Here is a 21077-nt window from a genome sequence, read left to right as displayed (position 1 = left end):
GTTGAAGAAGTAATGATGGAGAGTTGAGGAGTATCGCTGACCTATAGGGCTTTATAGTGGGAACCTGTGTGATTAAGAAAGGGACATGATATAAGGGAGTGGACCTCGGATTCTTGATTGGATGGATCCCATGAATGTTCTTTTGGACTAATGGTGACTTAGTGTGCAGCAGTGCACCACGGATCATGGGAGAGTTCCTAGCACTAGTGTGCTTCTAGTTTTAGATTACTCCCTCCTTTATTCCCTGGCCCCTTGTATTTTCATCATCTTTCTCTGATCTCAAAGCCCATTTCCTCCCCATTTTGCCTGTCCATGGTCTGGGGCTTATGTCTTTGCTACTATCTGGTTCTTAGAGTCCCAGACTTTGGGAGATGAGCTCCAGATGGTGTCCTCCCTGCCTCTCCGTCTTATAATGAGATGTAGTGTTTACTCTTAACATAGGATCATTTGGAACAGTTCTGAGGAGGAGAAAGTGTTGGTTCTGCTAGTGACTGACTTGAATGATGGCTTCTCCTCTGAAGATGTAGGCTCCAGAGCTTCTAACATAGAAAAATGTGAAGAGCAGACAAGGGAGATGTTAGTGTCTTTCCCTTTTCATTAAAGGTGTTTTAACCAAATATTTGTGTGTTTCTCCTTATTTCATGACTAAATAGCCAGCTGGGGTGTGATATGGCATTTCCTAAACATTGAGATTCCCTTCCCACTTACATGTCCTGCCAAAAGCTGAGCATATGGTGTTAAAATATTTAATTTATTCAGCCTTGTCTTAAAACAATCTCCAGTGAATGTCATTTCCCTGTGGAAATGAACTTTGTGTTCTCAGAAGGTTCTGCAGGGAAGTTGCCCACTGTGTGCAATCACTGTCTAGATTTTCTCTTTGCCTAGAACCTTCTACCACCAGGCTTTTATGTTTTATTTTGTGGAGGTGTTTGTTTCCTTTAAAGGTTGGAAGCTGTTTATCAGTCTTTCCTAAACTCCAGGCCAGCCTGGCTGATATCAATTAATTTGCAGAACCAAGATGAATTAATCGTTATGATCCTTGAGGTCAGATATTATAAACAGAAAGAAAAAATAATTCAATCCTAATAATTTCTACCAACAAGATAAAGGAGGATTTTTAAAAAAATATTTTTATTGATTTCAGAGAGGAAGAGAGAGGGAGAGAGAATAGAAATATCAATGATGAGGGAGAATCATCCACTGCCTTCTGCACACTCCACACTGGAATCACATGCCCCACACTGGAGATGGAGCCGACAACCCAGGCATGTGCCCTGACCAGGAATGGAACTGTGACCTGGTTCATAGGTCGACGCTCAACCACTGAGCCATGCCGGCCAGACTAAAGAAGGATTCTTAGCAGAGGAAGTACATTGGGGGTGGAAGCATGAAATGAAGAGCATATCTATAGGCTAATATGCAAAGTGTCCCCTTGGGAGTTTGACCGGGAGTTCGATTGCTCCCTATGATGTGTGCTGACCACCAGGGGGGTGGCGAGGAACTAAGGAAGGCCCCGGCCGGCAGCCAGAAGACCCCAATTGGCCCTGATTGCTGGCCAGGCCTAAGGACCCTACCCATGCACGAATTTGGTGAACTGGGCCTCTAGTATACATATATAAATACATATACATACACACATACATATATTTTTTTTTCACTTTGTTTCTTTACAACATGGTAAGGTTCATATTTAATTCTGCAACCTTGGTTTCATAATGAGAAGATAATCCACATTGGCCTGCAGACTGAAGGGTCAGGGGTTCAATTCTGTCAGGGGCACATGCTTCTATTACAGGCTCAATTCCCACCCTGGGGTGGGGGAGGCAACCAATCAATGTATCTCACATTGATGCTTCTGTCTCTCCCTCTTCCTTCTACTCTAAAAAATCAATGGAAAAGTGTCCTTGGGTGAGGATTAACAAAAAAAATTTTTAAAAGAAGATGCTTCAGAATTTTTTTTGTAAAACTACAATATCACTGGATCTTAGTGCTAAAGAGATGGAACTGGTAAAATGATTTGCCCAAAGTCACCTGGTGCTGGCTTTCTGCTACATCATTAAGGACTCCTGGTATAAGGCTGGAAGACAGAAGGGAGGGAGTGTGTAAACCTATTTTGGCTTGATAAAAGGCAAAGAACGATGTTTGATTCTAGTTGCCCCCACCAGGACAGTACAGGTTCCTTTAAAAGGTACTAATAAATAGGAACACATGGAAATCTTGTGAACTCAATTTGGGGAAGATGTTTCCTGTCTCTTTAATTCCTGGCAAAGCTTTATAAATCTGTTTTTCCTTTCAGCCTATGGAAGGAGATGGGTCACCAATCCTTCTATTTTCTTTACCTCCCCTACCCCTATTGGACATAGCTAATGCCACTTAACTAATTAAACTAGACTTGCCCTCTCTTTAGACGTCAGTTCTCATTATGGTAACAGCTGTCAATGAGGCTTCTGCTGATGATACTTCCTTGGGCAGGTCAGCACGGAGCCTGACTCCTCACTGCCCTCTTTCTATCTCCTTTTCATTCTTTTTCCTACCTGTGCTGCTTTTTCTTCTTTCATTGACCTCTCTTACTTGACAGCTTTTATTTTTCTTTTCTCTTTTCACCTTAAATTTCTTTCTTTTAGAGCCTTTAGTCTCCTTATTGCAGCCTCCAAGCCCCACCATTTCATATATATATAATGTTTTCATTTATATTTTTAGAGAGAAAGAATGGAGAGGGAGAGAGAGAGAGAGAGAGAGAGACATCGATGTGAGAGAAACATCCATTGGTTGCCTCCCGCACACGCCCTGACCAGGGATCCAGTCTGCAACCTAGGCATGTGCCCTTGACTGGAAATCGAACCAGCAACCTCCTGGTGCATGGGAAGATGCCCAACCAACTAAGCCACACTGCCAGGGTGCATTTCTCACTCTTAATGACTTCATTTGGCCATCTTTTTGGAAGGTGAATTAATTCTAACCTGCTGGAATGAGTATGTAAATAAATGCAGCTTGCAAAACACTGTACATGAAATAATCAGTGGATCCGGTTCAAACTGGATGGATAAAGAGCATTACTATTAGGAGGGAGAGACAGCTTCTTTGCTTATTCATTCAGTTAATTTCTGAGGATTTATTTTCTTTCAGAGACCAAGTGTTGAGTAGATACAAAAGTAAATAAATACGACACACTTCTGCCCTAAGAGTGCAGTCTAGGAAGAGAAAAATGTAAACATTCTTACATGGTGGTAATAAATACTTTGATAGACACAAATAATGGCCTGTAGGTTCCCAGAGGGAAATAACTAACTCAATGCAAACTTGGAGAAGGGTGAGCGGGTGTACAATTCTCTTGAATTCAGCTTTCTTAATAACCACTTTAAAATATACCAACTCAATCCATACAACAAACTAAGGACCAATACGGTTACCATTTAAGAACCTACACAAGATACACTGAGTCTCCTTTGGCAGATGCAGAGATGTGCTGTTTCAGAGGTGCTCCTTCAAGAATGACATAGCTGCTCCAACTGTCCTGCTCTTCACCAGCACCAGGCCAATGACTGAGCCAGGTGCAGGGGGCGGGCCGGGGGGGAGGGTACAGGGGCCTAGTCATTCCCTTGGAAGTTGTGACTCTAATAAGCAATTTTCCTCAGGAACTTCCCATCAGGCTGGCAGAGACTTTGTCAGGTCTGCATTATAGTCTGACAGTTCTCCCTCCCTGACCCCCCCTCCCCCATGTTTTTAAAATCTCTATTGTTGAAAGTATTACATATGTCCCCTTTCTCCCTCATTGACCCCTTCTAGCCTGACCCCTGACCCTGTTTTTGTTTTTCATTCTAAAAAATATATTTTTATTTATTTCAGGGGGGAAGGGAGAGGGAGAGAGAGATAGAAACATCAATGATGAGAGAGAATCATTGATAGGCTGCTTCCTGCACACCCCCTACCAGGGATTGAGCCCACAACCCGGGCATGTGCCCTGACTGGGAATCGAACCACGATCTGGTTCATAGGTCGATGCTCAACCACTGAGCCACAACAGCCAGGGTCCCCCCCTCCCCCCCAATTTTTTCTTAAATATATATTTATTGATTTCAGAGAGGAAGGGAGAGGGAGAGAGAGATAGAAACATCAATGATGAGAGAGAATCATTGATCGGCTGCCTCCTGCATGCCCCCTACTGGGGCTCGAGCCCTAAACCCAGGCATGTGTCCTTGACTGGAATCGAACTCGGGACCCTTCAGTCTGCAGGCCGACACTCTATCCACTGAGCAAAATCAGCTAGGACCCCCCCACCCCCAATTTTTAACAACTGATACTCCACAATAAAACTTTTGATCTCCATAAAAAAAAAAAAAAAAAAAAAACTTTTGATCTCCTATGTCTCAGCATCTGCTTCTCAGATATTTCAACCTTTGTCACTCCTAAAAAGGCCTAGATTCTACTGACATATTTTCATCTCTCTCAAACTCCTGCTCCTGGGACTCTGGTTACCATCCCTGGACTTCTCAGTAAACCAAGGAACATCTGTTTCCTGATTCCCAAAACAGACTTCCCTTTCTATGTCCTTCCTTGTCTTTTCTAATGTTTAATTTAATAACAGATTGTCTAACCCCAGTGGACATATTTTGCTTTTGATCATAAAAAACTTAGGTCCATCAGGTGTGGCTCAGTGGTCATGGTTTGATTCTCAGTCAGGGCTCCAGCTTGATCCCCAGTAGGGAGCCTGCTGGAGGCAGTCAATCAATGATTCTCAGCATCGATATTTCTCTCTCTCTCTTTCTCTCTCTCTGTCTCTGTGTCTCCCTCTCCCTTCCTCTCTGAAATCAATAAAATGTATTTTTTTAAAACACACAAAGAAACTTAGGGCCTGGCTTGTGTGGCTCAGTGGTTGAGCATGTATCCATGCACCAAGAGGTCACCAGTTCAATTCCTGGTCAAGGCACATGCCCGGGGTTGTGGCCTCGATCCCCAGCAGGGGGCGTGCAGGAGGCAGCCCATCGATGTTGATGCTTTTCTCTCATTGATGTTTCCATCTCTCCCTCCCTTTCTCAAAATCAGTAAAATATATTTTTTATAAATAAAATACTTCCCTTTCCCCTGGCTGGCAGCGCGGAGGCCGCACGATGCCCGGAGTGACTGTAAAAGACGTGAACCAGCAGGAGTTCGTCAGAGCTCTGGCAGCCTTCCTCAAAAAGTCCGGGAAGCTGAAAGTCCCTGAATGGGTGGACACTGTCAAGCTGGCCAAGCACAAAGAGCTTGCTCCCTACGATGAGAATTGGTTCTACACAGGAGCTGCTTCCACAGCGCGGCACCTGTACCTTCGGGGAGGCGCTGGGGTTGGCTCCATGACCAAGATCTATGGAGGACGACAGAGAAATGGTGTCATGCCCAGCCACTTTAGCAGAGGCTCTAAGAGCGTGGCCTGCAGAGTCCTCCAAGCCCTGGAGGGGCTGAAAATGGTGGAAAAGGATCAGGATGGGGGCCGCAAATTGACACCTCAGGGACAGAGAGATTTGGACAGAATCGCAGGACAGGTGGCAGCTGCCAACAAGAAGCATTAGAACAAATGCTGGGTTAATAAATTGCCTCATTCATATAAATAAATGAATAAATAAATAAATAAATAAATAAAATACTTAAGGAAAAAAAAACCCATTTGGCCAAAGATCCTTTGGTTAGTACCGTGGATGTTTCAGTAATTCGTTGCTGTGTAACAAACCATCCCAAAATTTAGGGTCTTAATATTTATGTGTTTGCTTGTGATTTCAGGTGTCTGAGCAGGGCTCAACTAGGATGCCTGCTCAAGTTTCATGTGGTGAGGGCTGAGCTCACCCAAGCAGCACTGATTTGGGCTGGAGCATCCGGGTTGGCCTTACTTCTGGTCCCTCAGCTGAATGACTGAAGTGTTGGAGCCTCTTCCATAGATTCATCCTCCAGGGCCTCTTCCCCTTCAAGGTCTTTCAGTCTCTACAGTATCTCTCTCTTTCACCTCTCTCTTTTCAAGTGGTTTATCTATCAGGATAACTGGATGTTCATGAAGGCCAAGGTCTCTAAGAAGGCAAAAGCAGAAGCTGCAAGGCCTCTTAAAGTCTGGGCTCTGAAACTCAGTACCACTTCTGCCACATTCTGTTGGCCAAAGTTAGAGGGCCAGCTCAGACTCAAGAGGAGGGGAAATGAGCTTTACCTGTTAACAGGAAGAGTGGCAAAGTCACATTGCATAAGGGCATGTGGGATAGGAGGCATTGTTGTGGCTAACTCTGAAAACTACAACAACCTATATAATAAAAGCCTAATATGCAAATTGTCCCCTCGGGCAGTCGATCGACTGGGAGTTCGACCCAGAGACTGGGAGTTCGACCGCTCGCTATGATGTGTGCTGACCACCAGGGGGTGGCACGGAACATGGTGAGCATTGGCGAGGTGGCACTGGCAGCAAGCAGCAGTGGAGGTACTGCCGGCCCTGATGGGCCCTGACAAGAGTGGGACTGCAGCGGGATGGTGGAGCAGGTGAATGGACGGTGCCAGGCCAAGGTGGGTGGGAGTGGAGGCCTGATTGCCCCGCAGATGGCGACCAGTGGAGGCAGTGGCGGGGGTTGGGGCTGCCGGCTGGCTCCCAGGTGCTGAAGGTGCCAGGCGGGGAGCCTGGCCCTGACCGATCGCCCTGCAGGCAGGATGGTGGAACAGGTGAGGGGGCGGCGCCAGGCCAAGGTGGGTGCCAGGCAGGGATTCGGGACTGTGAGGCTGGGGGTGTGAGCTGGGGCCCCATCTCTGCAGACCACCCCAAGGGACTCCACCCATACACAAATTCGTGCACCAGACCGCTAGTATATGAATAAAAGTTAAGAAATGTAGTGTATGCAGCACTCATCAGCTCACAACTAGGCTTACACCTATTTGGGTAGGAGAGATGTAGGTGAGGTTCCTTCCTCTCTGCAGTGCTCAGGGTTGTATGCAGACCAAGGGTGGGCAGACAAGAAAGCAGCGGCTCTCCTCAACCCCCCACCCCCGCCCACCAGTGGCTTTTTTTTTTTTTTTAGCAGAAAACTGGTTTCTATCTCTCTCTCTCCCTCTCCCTTCTTCTCTCTGAAATCAATAAAACAATTGTAAAAATATATAAATGCTTCCTTAAAAAAAAAAATCTATATGCAGATCATGCTAAGTGGCCCTCCTGTGCTCCTAAAATTTGCCTAATTTACTACTGTAATGATTTACCCAAAATGAATGTGAAAGCGAAGATCTCTTGGGGCTGCCCTTCATCTGGCTGATTTTCAAAAGTACTTGTGCTACTTCTTTGGCTTCCTCTGAGGGTGAGAGGAGGCAATCCAGGACTTAGGAATCCCGGAGCCTACCAGAAACTAAGTCTCTTCTAATAGAAAATCTTTCCTTTCCTAGACAAAAAAGCTTACACTGTTTAGGGGTTGACCTGCAAATTCTGACTTGAAGATGAACCAACTCCCTTCCTCTTCTGCAAGGATATATCCAGTACTTTCTCCCCCAAGATTATTTAGTTTCACGGCTATATAAACTTCTATATATTTCATTTCTATTTGTTCAGGTTCTTGAAAGAAACAGCAATCATACAACAAATGATAAATTCAGACTTGTGAATAATTAAATGTTAATTTAACAGTTCTATAATACAGCAATAATAGGGCTATCTTACTTTAGTAATAATACAAGTGTCTAACCATAGGGCCATCAAGGATACATCCTAAATGAAAGTACAGAAGCATCTCTTATTAACTTTCTGAGGGCAGTTGCTAGACCAAGGTTATTAAGAAGCAAATACTCTTAGGTGGAACAGTCCCCTTGAAGGCTTCATGATCTCATATCAGCCAACTTTCCCAAGAATATTTCAGCTGAGGAAGACAGCGATTTTGCTTCTCATTCAGTGTAATCCAGGTAACCAGGGCCGGCCAAGGCTTGCGCTGCTGGCAGTGGCAGCAGCAGAGGTGTGATGGGGCGTCGCCTTCCCCTGATCGCTGGGTCGCCTCCTGCCCCTGAGGGCTCCCGGGCTGTGAGAGGGGGCATGCTGGGCTGAGGGACCTCCCCTCCAGTGCATGAATTTTCATGCACCAGGCCTCGTGTGTGTGTGTGTGTGTGTGTGTGTGTGTGTGTGTGTGTGTGTTGATTTCAGAGAGGAAGGGAGAGGGAGAGAGAGAGAAACATCAATGATGAGAGAGAATCACTGATCAGCTGCCTCCTGCACGCCCCACACTGGGGATTGAGCCCACAACCCCAGAATGTGCCCCTGACCGGAATTGAACCCAGGACCTTTTAGTCTGCAGGCTGACGCTCTATCCCAGTGATGGGCAACCTTTTGAGCTTGGTGTTTCAAACTTCGCCAAAAAACTGAGCATAACTCGGGTAGTGTGTCCCTTTGAGGAAAAAACATTATTTTGCGATGTTTATAGTTTAAATAACATAAATGTTTAATCCTCGGCATGTGGCTGCCTCAGCGGCCGCATGTCATCAGAAATGGCACTGACACGCGTGTCAGAGGTTCGCCATCACTGCTCTATCCACTGAGCCAAACTGGCTAGGGCCACATACATCTTTTTTCACAATAGACCCCATTCATATTTATCCCTTCCTTTCCATTGCTATCCATAACCAGTTTTTGAGTTAATTGAAGTTCCTATCATCAAAGACTTAGTTACAATAGGCTAACTAACCATTTTCCCTGTCTTTAAACTCTCCTTTCTCCCCATCTGAATCTAGTTAGAACATAAGATCAACCTTAAAACACTCTCTATTCAAAAACTCTAAATTATCCTGTTGTTTTGTGATTAAATTGCAAGTTCTTTACTTAGGTAACATGTACTTTTTTTGCAATCTGGTCTCAAATATGGAAACAAATATCCTTCTAAATTCTCAAATAATATAATTCTCTATGTCCTAGTGAACTAATCTGGATTAACAGGACATTCATTATGCTTTCCTAACTCTAGTCTAGACGTTTGTTTTTTTCATGTCTTCATCCTGGAATTCTGTCCTATGGCTTCACCTACTAAAGACCTATCTGTCACTTCAAGCCTGAACCCTGATGCCACCTTCCTTCCAAAGCCTTCCTGGGTCGCCTGGGCTTGGGATCCTCCTCTTCTTTGCAATGACATTTATTTTTAGAGCCTATGCTCATGCTGCCATATGTTGTAAAGATGGTTCAATATTAATAAAGGGTCCTGGCTCCTTTACCAGGCCAGAAACTCTTTGAAAACAGGAGCCTTGCCTTTTTCAAGCGATTCTTTCTGACACAGTGTTTGGCATCATGTAGGCATTTGACAAACCAGTGGTTTCTAAATGCTTCCATTCAGAGGACCCTTTACAAAACAAACTTGTGAATTTAAGCTTACTACATGTACAGAGAAGTGCACTTAAAAAATTGGCTTAATTTTCACAACATTCTTGTGTAACCAGCTACTAGAATAAGAAACACATGCAACCTGAATCTCAGAAACACCCCCGCCCCCCCCACCCCCACCCCCCACCTCCTTATGAGGACTCCATTTCAATGTATTACTATGGTAAATGTAGTTTTGGTGTAAGAAGAGTGAGAACCCCTCGCTGGGTATCTCTGCTGGTTAGAGAGTCATCCAGATGTGCTAAGGTTGCTGGTTCAATCTCTGTCAGGGCACATGCAAGAATCAATGAGTGCATAAATAAGGGAAACAACTAATTGATGTCTCTCTCCCTTCTCTTTCTCTCTAAAATGAATAAAAATAATAGAAAAAGGTGTTTTTAAAAAAAGAAGAGTGAGAATATACATAGATACCTTATAATAACATCACTGCCCCATCTCTTCTTCCCTCAGAGAAGTGTGCGCACGCATACACACCCACGGACTGGAACTGATTAATAGCTATCGCTGTAAATGAATGCATGGAAACATGAACCTACACCTTCAGAGGGAAAGGTATGTGCCAAACTGTCGGAGGAATTCCTGATCCCTCGTTTTAAATATCCGTATTACAATTGCCGCTCTAGGAGCACTATCTTAAGTCAACTCTCAAGACTGATCTTATAGTCAACATGGCCGCATGCGCGCCTATAAGCAACATGGCCGCTCTGCCAGGCACCAAGATGGCGGCCGCAGCCTCATTGCACCCGGAAGCACCCGAGAGCGCCAATAAGAAAACATCCGCCCTCCTGCCAACACCTAAGATGGCTCCTGTTTCAGCGTCAACGCTGCGCGAAACCGGAAATGGCTTTTCCTTTAAGCGCAACGCCGGGATCTCTTTCCGTTTTAGCCTTGGGGTGTCCGTGTGAGAATTAGGTTTTTCCCCGGAGCTTCAACGGGGAGGTGCTAGTCTCCCGCGCCTGATTCGAGACTTAACCCAGGCCGGGAGACGAGGATGTCGGACACGTGGAGCTCTATCCAGGCCCACAAAAAGCAGCTGGACTCGCTGCGGGAGAGGCTGCAGCGGAGGCGGAAGCAGGACTCGGGGCACCTGGGTGAGGCGCGTGTCTCCGGCCGGAGCTTGGCCGGGCTGGGTGGGAGGGAACCTGGAGAAAAAGACCGCTCCCGGGTGGAAGCCCTTCTCCCAGTGGCTATTTCTTCGACGCCTCCTGCGTTGGCCCTCCCTCTCTCGCCTCAGCAGCACCGTCGAGGCTCCCACCCCGGGCGTCGGGTCTCTCGGTTCGCCTTCCCAGCACTGACGCCCGGGCCCCGGGCCCGCCCCTGCCTGATGCCTCTGAAGTCTGCAGGAACGTCCCGTTTGCCAGGCCTCGCAGCCCCGTTCCTTGAACCAGAAAGTCCTCTCTTTCTGCAGCTCCCATGGCGTTTTGCTCTCCCCTAGGTTCTGGCGACTGGTTTGTAGTGGCCTTTTCTTTGCGACTGTGGGCACAGGGAGCAAGCACTGGACCTCGGTATCCACGGCGCCCATTCGGCGGCCCGCCCCGAGGTGGTGTAGCGCAGTCAGCCGAGGAACTGGCGTTGTTTCGGTCATTTACAGGCGGAGCTGGAATCTGAAAGCGTTCCTTGTTTGTTTGTTTTTTAATCCCCCAGCCCCGCTTCTGTGTCACAGTGGGAAAACGAAGGAACCTCACCACCCATTCCCAGCACAATCCCTGAATTATCCAAGGCAAATCAATGATAAAAGATGTACTAGAATAGCGAATCTCTGTACCACTGTTGTGGTAGGTTATTCCAGTGTTTCTCAGTATATTCACATCCATCACTAAATCTTGTCTTAACCTATCAGGACCTTGCACACATTCTGGCCCCTGGAACTAGATGCCCTTGGCAGGACTCTCACACCATAATCAGTAAATATCTATTGAGTTTCTACAGTGTGCATGAGTGTAGTTAGACAAAATAAGTGTGACATGGATCATGCTCTCAAGGAATTTGAAATGTAGTTGGGGATAAAGGGTATGATACATGTAAAATGCCACAGGAATGCTTCCACAAGGGTGCAGTGAAAGAACTAACAAGAGTTGGTTTAGTCAGTGAAGGCAATTATGGAGAAGTTGGTACTTGGAATTTCTTTTTTAACATTTAATCACCTTTTTTTGTTTGTTTGTTTATTTTTGTTAATCCTCACCCGATAATATTTTTCCATTGATTTTTAGGGAGAATGGAGGAGAGAGGGAAAGACAGAGAAACATCTCTGTGAGAGAAAGGGCCCTGGTGGGGAGGAGCCTGCAACCAAGGTACCTGCCCTTGACCAGAATCAAACCCAGGGACCCTTTGGTCCACAGGCTGATGGTTTATCCACTGAGCCAAACTAACTAGGGCTGGAATTTGGTTTTGAGGGCTATATTGTACTTAGATAATTAAAAAAGAAGTTAAGAGGGTAGGGTGAGTGGAGGAAGAAGTGCAAGTCATATGGTCAGGGATTAATTAGTAGTCAAGCATTGGAGTAGTTACTGAATTACCCAAGAGGAAGACTTTTTTTTCTTGATATATAAACTTCAGTTCTTTGACCTCTTGTAGATCAATTTTCTGGTTTGTTTTTTTCTTAATCTTTGGTTTCCTCTGTTTCTGAGCCTTTTAAACATACATACCAATTTTATTTTATTTTTTATTTTTTTAATTGATTTCGGAGGAGAGAGATAGAAACATCAGTGATGAGAGAGAATCATTGATTGGCTGCCTCCTGCATGCCCCACACTGGGGATCGAGCCTGCAATTCAAGCATGTGCCCTTGACTAGAATTGAACCTGGGACCCTTCAGTCCACAGGCTGACACTCTAACCATTGAGCAATGCTGGTCAGGCGACATGCATATCAATTTTAGATAGAAAATACAACAGTTACATCACTATCATAGACAAATGACCCATTGCTTCTTTTATTTTTTAATTACTGATCTTATAGAGAGAGGAAGGAAGAGAGAGAGAAACATTGATTTGTTCTACTTATTTATACATTCATTGGTTGATTCTTGTATGTGTCCTGACCAGGGATTGAAACTGCAACCTTGGTTTATCAGATAATGCTCTAAACAACTGAACTACCTGGCTTGGGTCCCCAATTGCTTCTTAATTTATTATAGATTCCTGTAACTGGGATTAAAGTATTTCATCAACTTTTTCAAAAACAGCATTCTGGAAGGATATGATTCGAGGCATTTCTACTATATACATATGTGTGTGTTCCTGAAACACTTGGCTTTCTGCAAAAGCCTGCATTAAAAATAGCAGGGCTTGCCCTGGCCAGTTTCTCAGTGGTTAGAGTGTTGGCTGAAGGATCTCCGGTTTGATTCTTGGTCAAGGCACATACCTCAGTTGCAGATTCATACCTAGCCCTTATCAGGGCAGGTGCAAGAGGCAACCAATCGATGTGTCTCTCACATCGCTGTTTCTCTCTGTCTCTTCTCCTCCCTTCCACTCTCTCTAAAAATCAGTGGAAAAATATCCTTGAGTGAGGATTAACTAAAAAAAATAATAATTCATTTTACAGACTTATTGCTTCCTTTAAGAAAAATTACACATTACTCAAAGAAGATCTAAATTTGGTTACTAACTGGAGAAAGTAAAATGTTTATGTGATTTCATTCTCCATAGTATCAGTAGGTTTAATTATGAAAACACATTTTCTTTAGCACACAATGGAGTATACAGATGTTGCATTATAAAGTTGTACACCTGAAACTTATATAATGTTATTAACCAACTAGAGTCCCGGTGCACGAAATTTGTGCACGGGGGGTGGGTTGTCCCTCAGCCTAGCCTGCACCCTTGTAATCCGGGACCCCTTGGGGGATGTCTGACTGCCATTTTAGGCCTGATCCCGCAGGGAGGATTGGGCCTAAACTGGCAGTTAGACATCCCTCTCGCAATCCGGGACCGCTGGCTCCTAACTGCTCTCCTACCTGCCTGCCTGATCACCCCTAACCGCTCTGCCTGCCTGCTTGATCGCCCCTAACCACTCTTCCTGCCTGCCTCATCGCCCCTAACCCCTCTACCTCTCTGCCTGATTGCCCCAACTGCTTGCCTGCCTGCCTGATTGCCCCTAACCACTCTGCATGCCTGCCTGATAACCCCTAACCACTCGCCTGCCTGCCTGATCACCCCTAACCACTCTGCCTGCCTGTCTGCCTGATCGACCCTAACTGCCTCTGCCTTGGCCCCCGCCACCACAGCTTCATCCGGAAGGACATCTGGAATGACGTCCGGAAGGTCATTTGGCTGTCTGGTCTAATTAGCATATTATGCTTTTATTATCATAGATGTCACTTTACTAAATTTAATTTTTTAAAAAGCACATTTTTAGTTAATTGACACCAAAACTAGATTTTTAAAAAAATACAGTCAGGAAATATTTTGTGACTAGGCTTCAGCAAATTATAAGATTTTTAAGTTTGATATTAAAGGTTCCATTATTCTAACCTCTAACACTGTCATTTGTATATCTTCTGATGTCTAGTGGCCTTAATTCATAAAAATTTAAACTCCATTCCTCAGAGAGATTTAATCATAGTTTAAGTTGTTGAAAATATTTCTGGCTTTTAAATTCAGGTTGATTATACCAGTTGTCACTTAGAATAGCTTGAATAGAGTTGGTATGGACATTTAAATTTACCATGCTGCTCATTTCCTATAAAGTACATGAAGAACAAGGAATTATGAAAACTCTCATTCAATAGAGAAAAGGTAAGCTCTTCCCAGAAAACTGAGGATTATCCTGGCAAAGCAGTGAATGAATGCTTAAATATGTTTGAGGAAAAGTTAATCTAGTGCTAAATTTGGTCGGAGGATTTCCCGCATGAAATTAAAGAATTGTGTACTGTGATTGCTGGAGAATTTGACTCCCGAGGAATATATAGGCTGGCAGTTGCCCCTTTTAAAAAAAAATACTTTTTATTGATTTCAGAGAGGAGGGAGAGGAAGAGAGATAGAAACATCAATGAGAGAACATGCCCCACACCAGGGATCGAGCCCGAAACCCAGGCATGTGCCCTTGACCAGACTCGAACCCGACCCTTCAGTCTACAGACTGATGCTCTATCCACTGAGCCAAACCAGCCAGGGCACCCTTTTTCAGTTTATATTCTCTTCATTCCTAGATCTACGGAATCCAGAGGCAGCACTGTCTCCAACCTTCCGCAGTGACAGCCCAGTGCCTACTGTACCCACTTCTGGTGGCTCCAAGTCCAGCACAGCTTCAGTTCCAGAATTAGCTACAGACCCTGAGTTGGAGAAGAAGTTGCTACACCATCTCTCTGATCTATCCCTAACATTGCCTACTGATGCTGTGTCCATCTGTCTTGCCATCTCCACGGTAATGACCTGATAAGACAGGGTTGGAATCTATCACTTCTTTTTTTCAGTTCATGGTCAGTGTCTTGTTGCCTTCTCTTACTTCCCCAGCCAGATGCCCCTGCTACTCAAGATGGGGTGGAAAGCCTCCTACAGAAGTTTGCAGCTCAGGAGTTGATTGAGGTAAAGCGAGGTCTCCTACAAGATGATGCACATCCTACTCTTGTGACCTATGCTGATCATTCCAAGCTCTCTGCCATGATGGTCGCTGTGGCAGAAAAGGGCTCTGGGGAGGTAACAGGGACTATCACAGGTCAGAAGCGGCGAGCAGAACAGGACTCGACCACAGCAGCTGCCTTTGCTAGCTCTTTGGCCTCTGGTCTGGCCTCTTCAGCATCAGAAACAGCCAAGGAGCCAACCAAGAAATCAAGGAAACATGCTGCCTCAGATGTTGATCTGGAGATAGAAAGCCTTCTGAACCAACAGTCAACTAAGGAACAACAGAGCAAGAAGGTAGGGGCAGATGGAAATGTTTTCATACATATACTTGGAATTATAACTTTGGTTGAGAGGAATTTACCCCTGGCACAAGGAGCAATTCTTAGAATTGAAGGTTTAGAACAATGGTTCTCAACAGGGGATGATTTTGCCTTCCTCCCTCCTTGCAGAGGACATTTAACAATGTCCAGAGACATTTTTGGTTGTCACAATACAGGCGAGTGCTACAGGCATCTAGTGGGTAGAGGCAATGGATACTGCTAAACACCCTACAGTCATAGTAGGACAACCCCCATACAACAAAGAATTATCCAGCCCTAATTGTTAATAATGTCAATGTTAGAAACTCGGATTTAGAGAATCTTTGTTACTGGATCTGTTTGGAAGAATCATAAGATCAAGGGCAGGGGAATCCAGCTCTGGCTGGGTAGCTCAGTTGGTTAGAGCATTGTTCCAGTACACCAAGGTTGTGGGTTCAATCCAGTCAGGGCACATACAAGAATCAACCAATGAATGCACAAATAAGTGAAACAACAAATTGATGTTTCTCCCTTCCTCTCTCTCTAAATATCAACAAATAAAATTTTTTTAAAAAAAGATGAATCCAAATGTAGGAATAGGGGGAGATGAATGGAAATGAATACTGGACCAATAATTATAGAAATTGATTAAACAATGTGAATTGGCAGTACAGCAAGTTCTCAAAGTCATTTTGTTCAGTGTTATTTCATCATAACGTTGATGAATGCCTTAGGAACTTTGTTTATATCAATTAGCCTATGGTAAAATTAGTTTTTTTTTTTTAATATTTTATTGATTTTTTACAGAGAGGAAGGGAGATAGAGAGATGGAGAGAGATAGTTAGAAACATCGATGAGAGAGAAACATTGATCAGCTGCCTCCTGCACGCCCCCCTACTGGGGATGTGCCCGCAACCCATGTACGTGCCCTTGACCGGAATCGAACCCGGGACCTTTTCAGTCCGCAGGCTGACGCTCTATCCACTGAGCCAAACCGGTTTCGGCAAAATTAGTTTTGTTATACATCTTTTCATTTAAAGTTACAAAACCTATCAACAATGTTGAAGACTTACTGTGTAGTGGTTCTTGGTATAAATAATGGAACCACATGAGTTCTCTTCCATTTGCTACTTCTAGGTGTGTGAATTTGACAAGTTAAAGTGACAGTAGAGTTCATTATGCCTTAGTTCAGTACCTAACATAAGTGGTTTTGGTGGGCATTTTTATCAAGTAGAATTTACACAGGTGGTTTAAGGGCTAATTTTATCTACAAACCCTGTTAAGTCCAAAGCTTCTTCTGTCATAGGTCAGTCAGGAGATTCTAGAGCTATTAAATACTACAACAGCCAAGGAACAATCCATTGTCGAAAAGTTTCGGTCACGAGGTCGGGCCCAAGTGCAAGAGTTCTGTGACTATGGAACCAAGGAGGAGTGCATGAAAGCCAGTGATGCTGATCGGCCCTGTCGCAAGCTGCACTTCAGGTCTCTTGGGAGGGAGAGAGGTGGGATGGGTCTCCTAGAAGTAGTCATTCCTTTTCAGCACGTTGCTTCCAATCATTGAGATTATGTCTTTAATCCTGTTATTAAATGGTTTTCATATGTCCTGGCCAGCATGGCTCACTGGTTGAATATCATCAACATTTGAACCAGGAGATCACGGTCTGGGCACATGCCCAGGGTTGCATGCTCAATCCACAGTAGGGGGCATGCAGGAGGCAGCCGATCAATGATTCTCTCCCATCACTGATGTTGAGACATCATTGATGTCTCTCTCTCTCCCTCTTTCTCTCTGAAATCAATACAATTATATTTAAAAAAGAAAAAGTTTCAATAGTTTGTCAAAGACCTCCAGATTCTGAAAATATACTTTTTTTTAAAAAAAATGTTTTATTTTTAGAGAGGAAAGGAGCGGGATAGGAAGATAGAAACATTGATGAGAGAGACATCATTGATTGGCTGCCTCTTGCATGCCCCCTGCTGGGGATCAAGCCTGCAACCCAGGCATGTGCCCTGACTGGGAACTGAACTGGTGACCTCTTGGTTTCTGGGTCATGCTCAACCACTGAGCCACACCAACTGGGCTGAAAGTATACTTTTAGAAGTAGTGTTCTGTGGGAGGAATGCAGGCTGGACTCCCAAATAAATGCAAGTGTGTGTGGGTTTTTTTGTTGTTTTTTTAATCTTCACCCAAGGATATTTTTCCATTGATTTTTAGAGAGAGTGGAAAAGAGAGGGAAAGACAGGGAGAAATATCAATGTGAAAGAAACACATCGATTAGTTGCCTCCTGCAGGTGCTCTGCCCAGGGTCCAGGCCGGGGAGGAGCCTGCAACCCAACCAAGGTATGTGCCCTTGACTGGAATTGAACCCAGGACTTGTTGGTGTACAGGCTAACACTCTATCCACTGAGCCAAACTGGCCTGGGACAAGTATGTTTTTTTAATGCTCCTTTCTTGCAATAGCAAGGCACTTCACTTCTATCTCTGAGCCCCAGTGCAAGTTAAAGTTCTTTGGAAGAAGATTATCTTAGGAGAAACAGGACTCTGGGCTCTTAGGTCAGTGTTACACTGCTCTAACCAGCAAGCCCTTCCTTCCTTCCTGTCATAAGACAAGCAAGTTATGTCTTTGCTCAGAGAGGAATTAAAACTCTTCATTAGTGTGAATTACAGATATTCAAGTCCCCTGCCTCCCCCTTCTCTGAAAACTCTTGAAGGAAGCTCAAATAGAGAAAATTAGTAAATAGGAAATTGTGAAACAATTTGTTACTTGAACTGTTGGCTCTGACTGTGGAACACCATCTTGATTCTGATTTTACCTTTTTATTTCCCCAGGCGAATCATCAATAAACACACTGATGAGTCATTAGGTGACTGCTCTTTCCTTAATACATGCTTCCACATGGATACCTGCAAATATGTTCACTATGAAATTGATGCTTGCATGGATTCTGAGGCTCCTGGGAGCAAAGACCATACACCAAGCCAGGAGCTTGCTCTCACACAGAGTGTTGGAGGTGATTCCAATGTAGACCGACTCTTCCCACCTCAGGTACCTGTTGGCTCAGAAAACTTACCTCAATTTATGGACTTATTCTGAATAGGGCAGCCATACATGTAGGAAAGCAGGGCATAATTAGCAATCCGTTTTGCTGATTGGGAATGGAGTGGGATAGATATGCTTAAAAGGGAGTAGGAAAATAGATGGAAAAGAGGGACTGGGGCCATGAATCTCAGAGTGGAGGAAGGGAAGATGACCAAATACCACCTCATGCAGTGGATCTGTTGTGATATCCGCTACCTGGACGTCAGTATCTTGGGCAAGTTTGCAGTTGTGATGGCTGACCCACCCTGGGATATTCACATGGAGCTGCCCTATGGGACCCTGACAGATGATGAGATGCGCAGGCTCAACATACCAGTACTGCAGGATGATGGCTTTCTCTTCCTCTGGGTCACAGGCAGGTAATGCAGTTCAAAGATATGTAGTATGGGCAGGTATAGTACAGAGTGAGTACTGGGTGGGGATAAAATCCTGGGTTTTCCTAGCTGTGCTATTAAATATAAGATTGAGTCAGCCTTTTTTTCCTACTGAGACCTAATGCCTATTTATAACAAATTATATCTTGAGTCCTATTTAACTTTATATTTGTTCCTTGTGAAAGGTAAGGCCACTGAGAATAGATACTATGTTTTGTTTTTACATTCTTAAATCATCCTGTTGCCTTAATGGTGTCTTGCATGTAAATGTTCACTGAATGTCTACTGAAAACAACACATACCTTGAAGCAAAAGAAAAAACAGGCATGGAAGTAGCTGTTTAACCCTTTTTTCTTTCTAGGGCCATGGAGTTGGGCAGAGAATGTCTGAACCTCTGGGGGTAAGTGTTGCTTTCTTTTGGGGCCGTGGTCGGCAAAGCTCACAAGCCACATGCAGCTCTTTGGCCCCTTGAGTGTGGCTCTTCCACAAAATACCACGGCCTGGGCGAGTCTATTTTGAAGAAGTGGCGTTAGAAGTTTAAGTTTAAAAAATTTGGCTCTCAAAAAAAAATTTCAATTGTTGTACTGTTGATATTTGGCTCTGTTGACTAATGAGTTTGCCGACCACTGTTTTGGGGGAAATACATAATTGCTCTATAGATATCTGTTTATTTCTCCCAGAGTATTCCTGTGATTCACTACCTCTGTAGAGTAGATTGTACTACTCCTAAACTGTGAAAGCCTGATTAAAGCTCTAGTTCTTTCTTATGCCCCACAGTTATGAACGGGTAGATGAAATTATCTGGGTGAAGACAAATCAACTGCAACGCATCATTCGGACAGGCCGTACAGGTCACTGGTTGAACCATGGAAAGGAACACTGCTTGGTGAGCAGCAGTGGGGCTCAATTCATTAGGTGGAGCAAAAAAGAGGAATTATGTGATTTCTTATTGAGAAAAAGTTCAAATGTTGGGTTCCATAAGGTAATCTATTCTCTGTGGTGAGCAGGTTGGTGTCAAAGGAAATCCCCAAGGCTTCAACCAGGGTCTGGATTGTGATGTGATCGTAGCTGAGGTATGTGCTTCCCAGGCATCCAAATTTTCACATTTTAATTGACACTAGTTATTGAGGTCAGGGGAATTCTTGTCCCAAGTTCTCTCATTTGGATCTTAAAACATAAATGGAAAGGGCTAGAATTGCAATCTTGGGTAACTTAGATGTAGCTAGACCCTTTATTTCCTAGGTTCGTTCTACCAGTCATAAACCAGATGAAATCTATGGCATGATTGAGAGACTATCCCCTGGCACTCGCAAGATTGAATTATTTGGACGACCTCACAATGTGCAACCCAACTGGTAAGGTGACCAGAGAACATGCTAGCCCCCATGGGCAAAAGTATTTATAGTCAAGGACATTAGTTAGTAGAGTTTCACATCATATTCCAGTATTCTGTAAACGGGCTTCAGAGGATTCATAAGCCAACTAAGCTTATATTTTATTTTAGACTGTTTTATAGGATTCTGCAACATTCATTGGAAACCCCACAGGTTTTAGGATTCAAACCACTGTTCTCTAGATTCCACTTTTACAACCTAAAGATATTCCTCAGTTAGTCTGTGGATGTTTTGAATCTGTCCCCTGGTGGTTACTAAGAATCTAATCTGTCAAGAATTTTAACATCTTTCATTCCGTTAGTAGAGCTTTAAAAGACACGCTGCTAATTTTTTTTTTAATTGAATTTACTTGGGTGACATTGGTTCACAAAACCATACAGGTTTTAAGTAAATTCAATTAAAAAAATATAATTTTTAAAAAGTACGAGACATGCTGTTAGCATTTTACTTATCCAAGGAATACTCACTGGCAGCAACAGCTTTGAAAAGTAGGCCTGGTTAGCTATCAGTTATTAACCCTTAAGTGACACAGATCTTCTCTATTTTAACATCAGAATCTGCCCATTCCTAACCAGTCATGCTACCACATACTATTCAAGGTCTTTTAAAAAGAATTGGCAGAGTTATTTGATGAGATGATAGACAGTCTTAATAAAAGGTATATTTTAACAATATTAAGCCTTTTAATTCTGGGAATTTTGGTTTGCCCCATCTTTCCCCTTGCTTCAGGATCACCCTTGGAAACCAGCTGGATGGGATCCACCTACTAGATCCAGATGTGGTTGCCCGGTTCAAGCAAAGGTATCCAGATGGTATCATCTCTAAACCTAAAAATCTATAGAAGCACTTCCTCACAGAACTAAGCATCCATAGCTATGGCTCTGCAGGCTGCATCTGAAGAGTAATATTTGTACAATAACTCTTTTTCTTATTTAAATAAAAGTTTGTATTGCAGTAGGGGTTTTGAGGTCAAATTTTGGCTTTGCCACTTAACAGTGTGTG

General features: G+C 43.9%; 3 protein-coding genes across 4 annotated transcripts in view; 2 read left to right on the top strand and 1 right to left on the bottom strand.

Moving 5' to 3' along the window:
• Positions 1 to 1798: 1798 nt before the first annotated feature.
• Positions 1799 to 21077, bottom strand: part of TOX4 (TOX high mobility group box family member 4) — a 36460-nt gene continuing 17181 nt past the window's right edge. The window contains exon 9 of one of the 2 annotated variants that reach the window (XM_054716429.1): positions 1799 to 2077. In XM_054716429.1, the coding sequence (XP_054572404.1) occupies positions 1975 to 2077 (103 nt within the window). In that variant the 3' untranslated portion in view covers positions 1799 to 1974. The remainder of the gene's footprint in view (positions 2078 to 21077) is intronic. The other variant, XM_054716430.1, reaches the window with a different exon arrangement.
• On the top strand, positions 5079 to 5579 carry LOC129149168 (40S ribosomal protein S19-like). The gene has a single exon (XM_054716431.1). It carries the CDS (start codon positions 5109 to 5111, stop codon positions 5544 to 5546), a length of 438 nt encoding a protein of 145 aa, XP_054572406.1. The 5' UTR covers positions 5079 to 5108; the 3' UTR covers positions 5547 to 5579.
• Positions 10240 to 21027, top strand: METTL3 (methyltransferase 3, N6-adenosine-methyltransferase complex catalytic subunit). The gene is made up of 11 exons (XM_008159801.3): positions 10240 to 10437; positions 14496 to 14710; positions 14800 to 15201; positions 16513 to 16688; positions 18037 to 18253; positions 18479 to 18666; positions 19043 to 19081; positions 19459 to 19567; positions 19689 to 19754; positions 19924 to 20036; positions 20805 to 21027. Exons 1-11 carry the CDS (start codon positions 10338 to 10340, stop codon positions 20914 to 20916), a joined length of 1737 nt encoding a protein of 578 aa, XP_008158023.2. The 5' UTR covers positions 10240 to 10337; the 3' UTR covers positions 20917 to 21027.

The sequence above is a fragment of the Eptesicus fuscus genome, chromosome 5 (genome assembly GCF_027574615.1).
Source record: "Eptesicus fuscus isolate TK198812 chromosome 5, DD_ASM_mEF_20220401, whole genome shotgun sequence".
Lineage (NCBI taxonomy): Eukaryota > Metazoa > Chordata > Mammalia > Chiroptera > Vespertilionidae > Eptesicus > Eptesicus fuscus.
The sequence above is the reverse complement of the archived record's forward strand: the minus strand, read 5'-3'. Positions and strand labels throughout refer to the sequence as shown.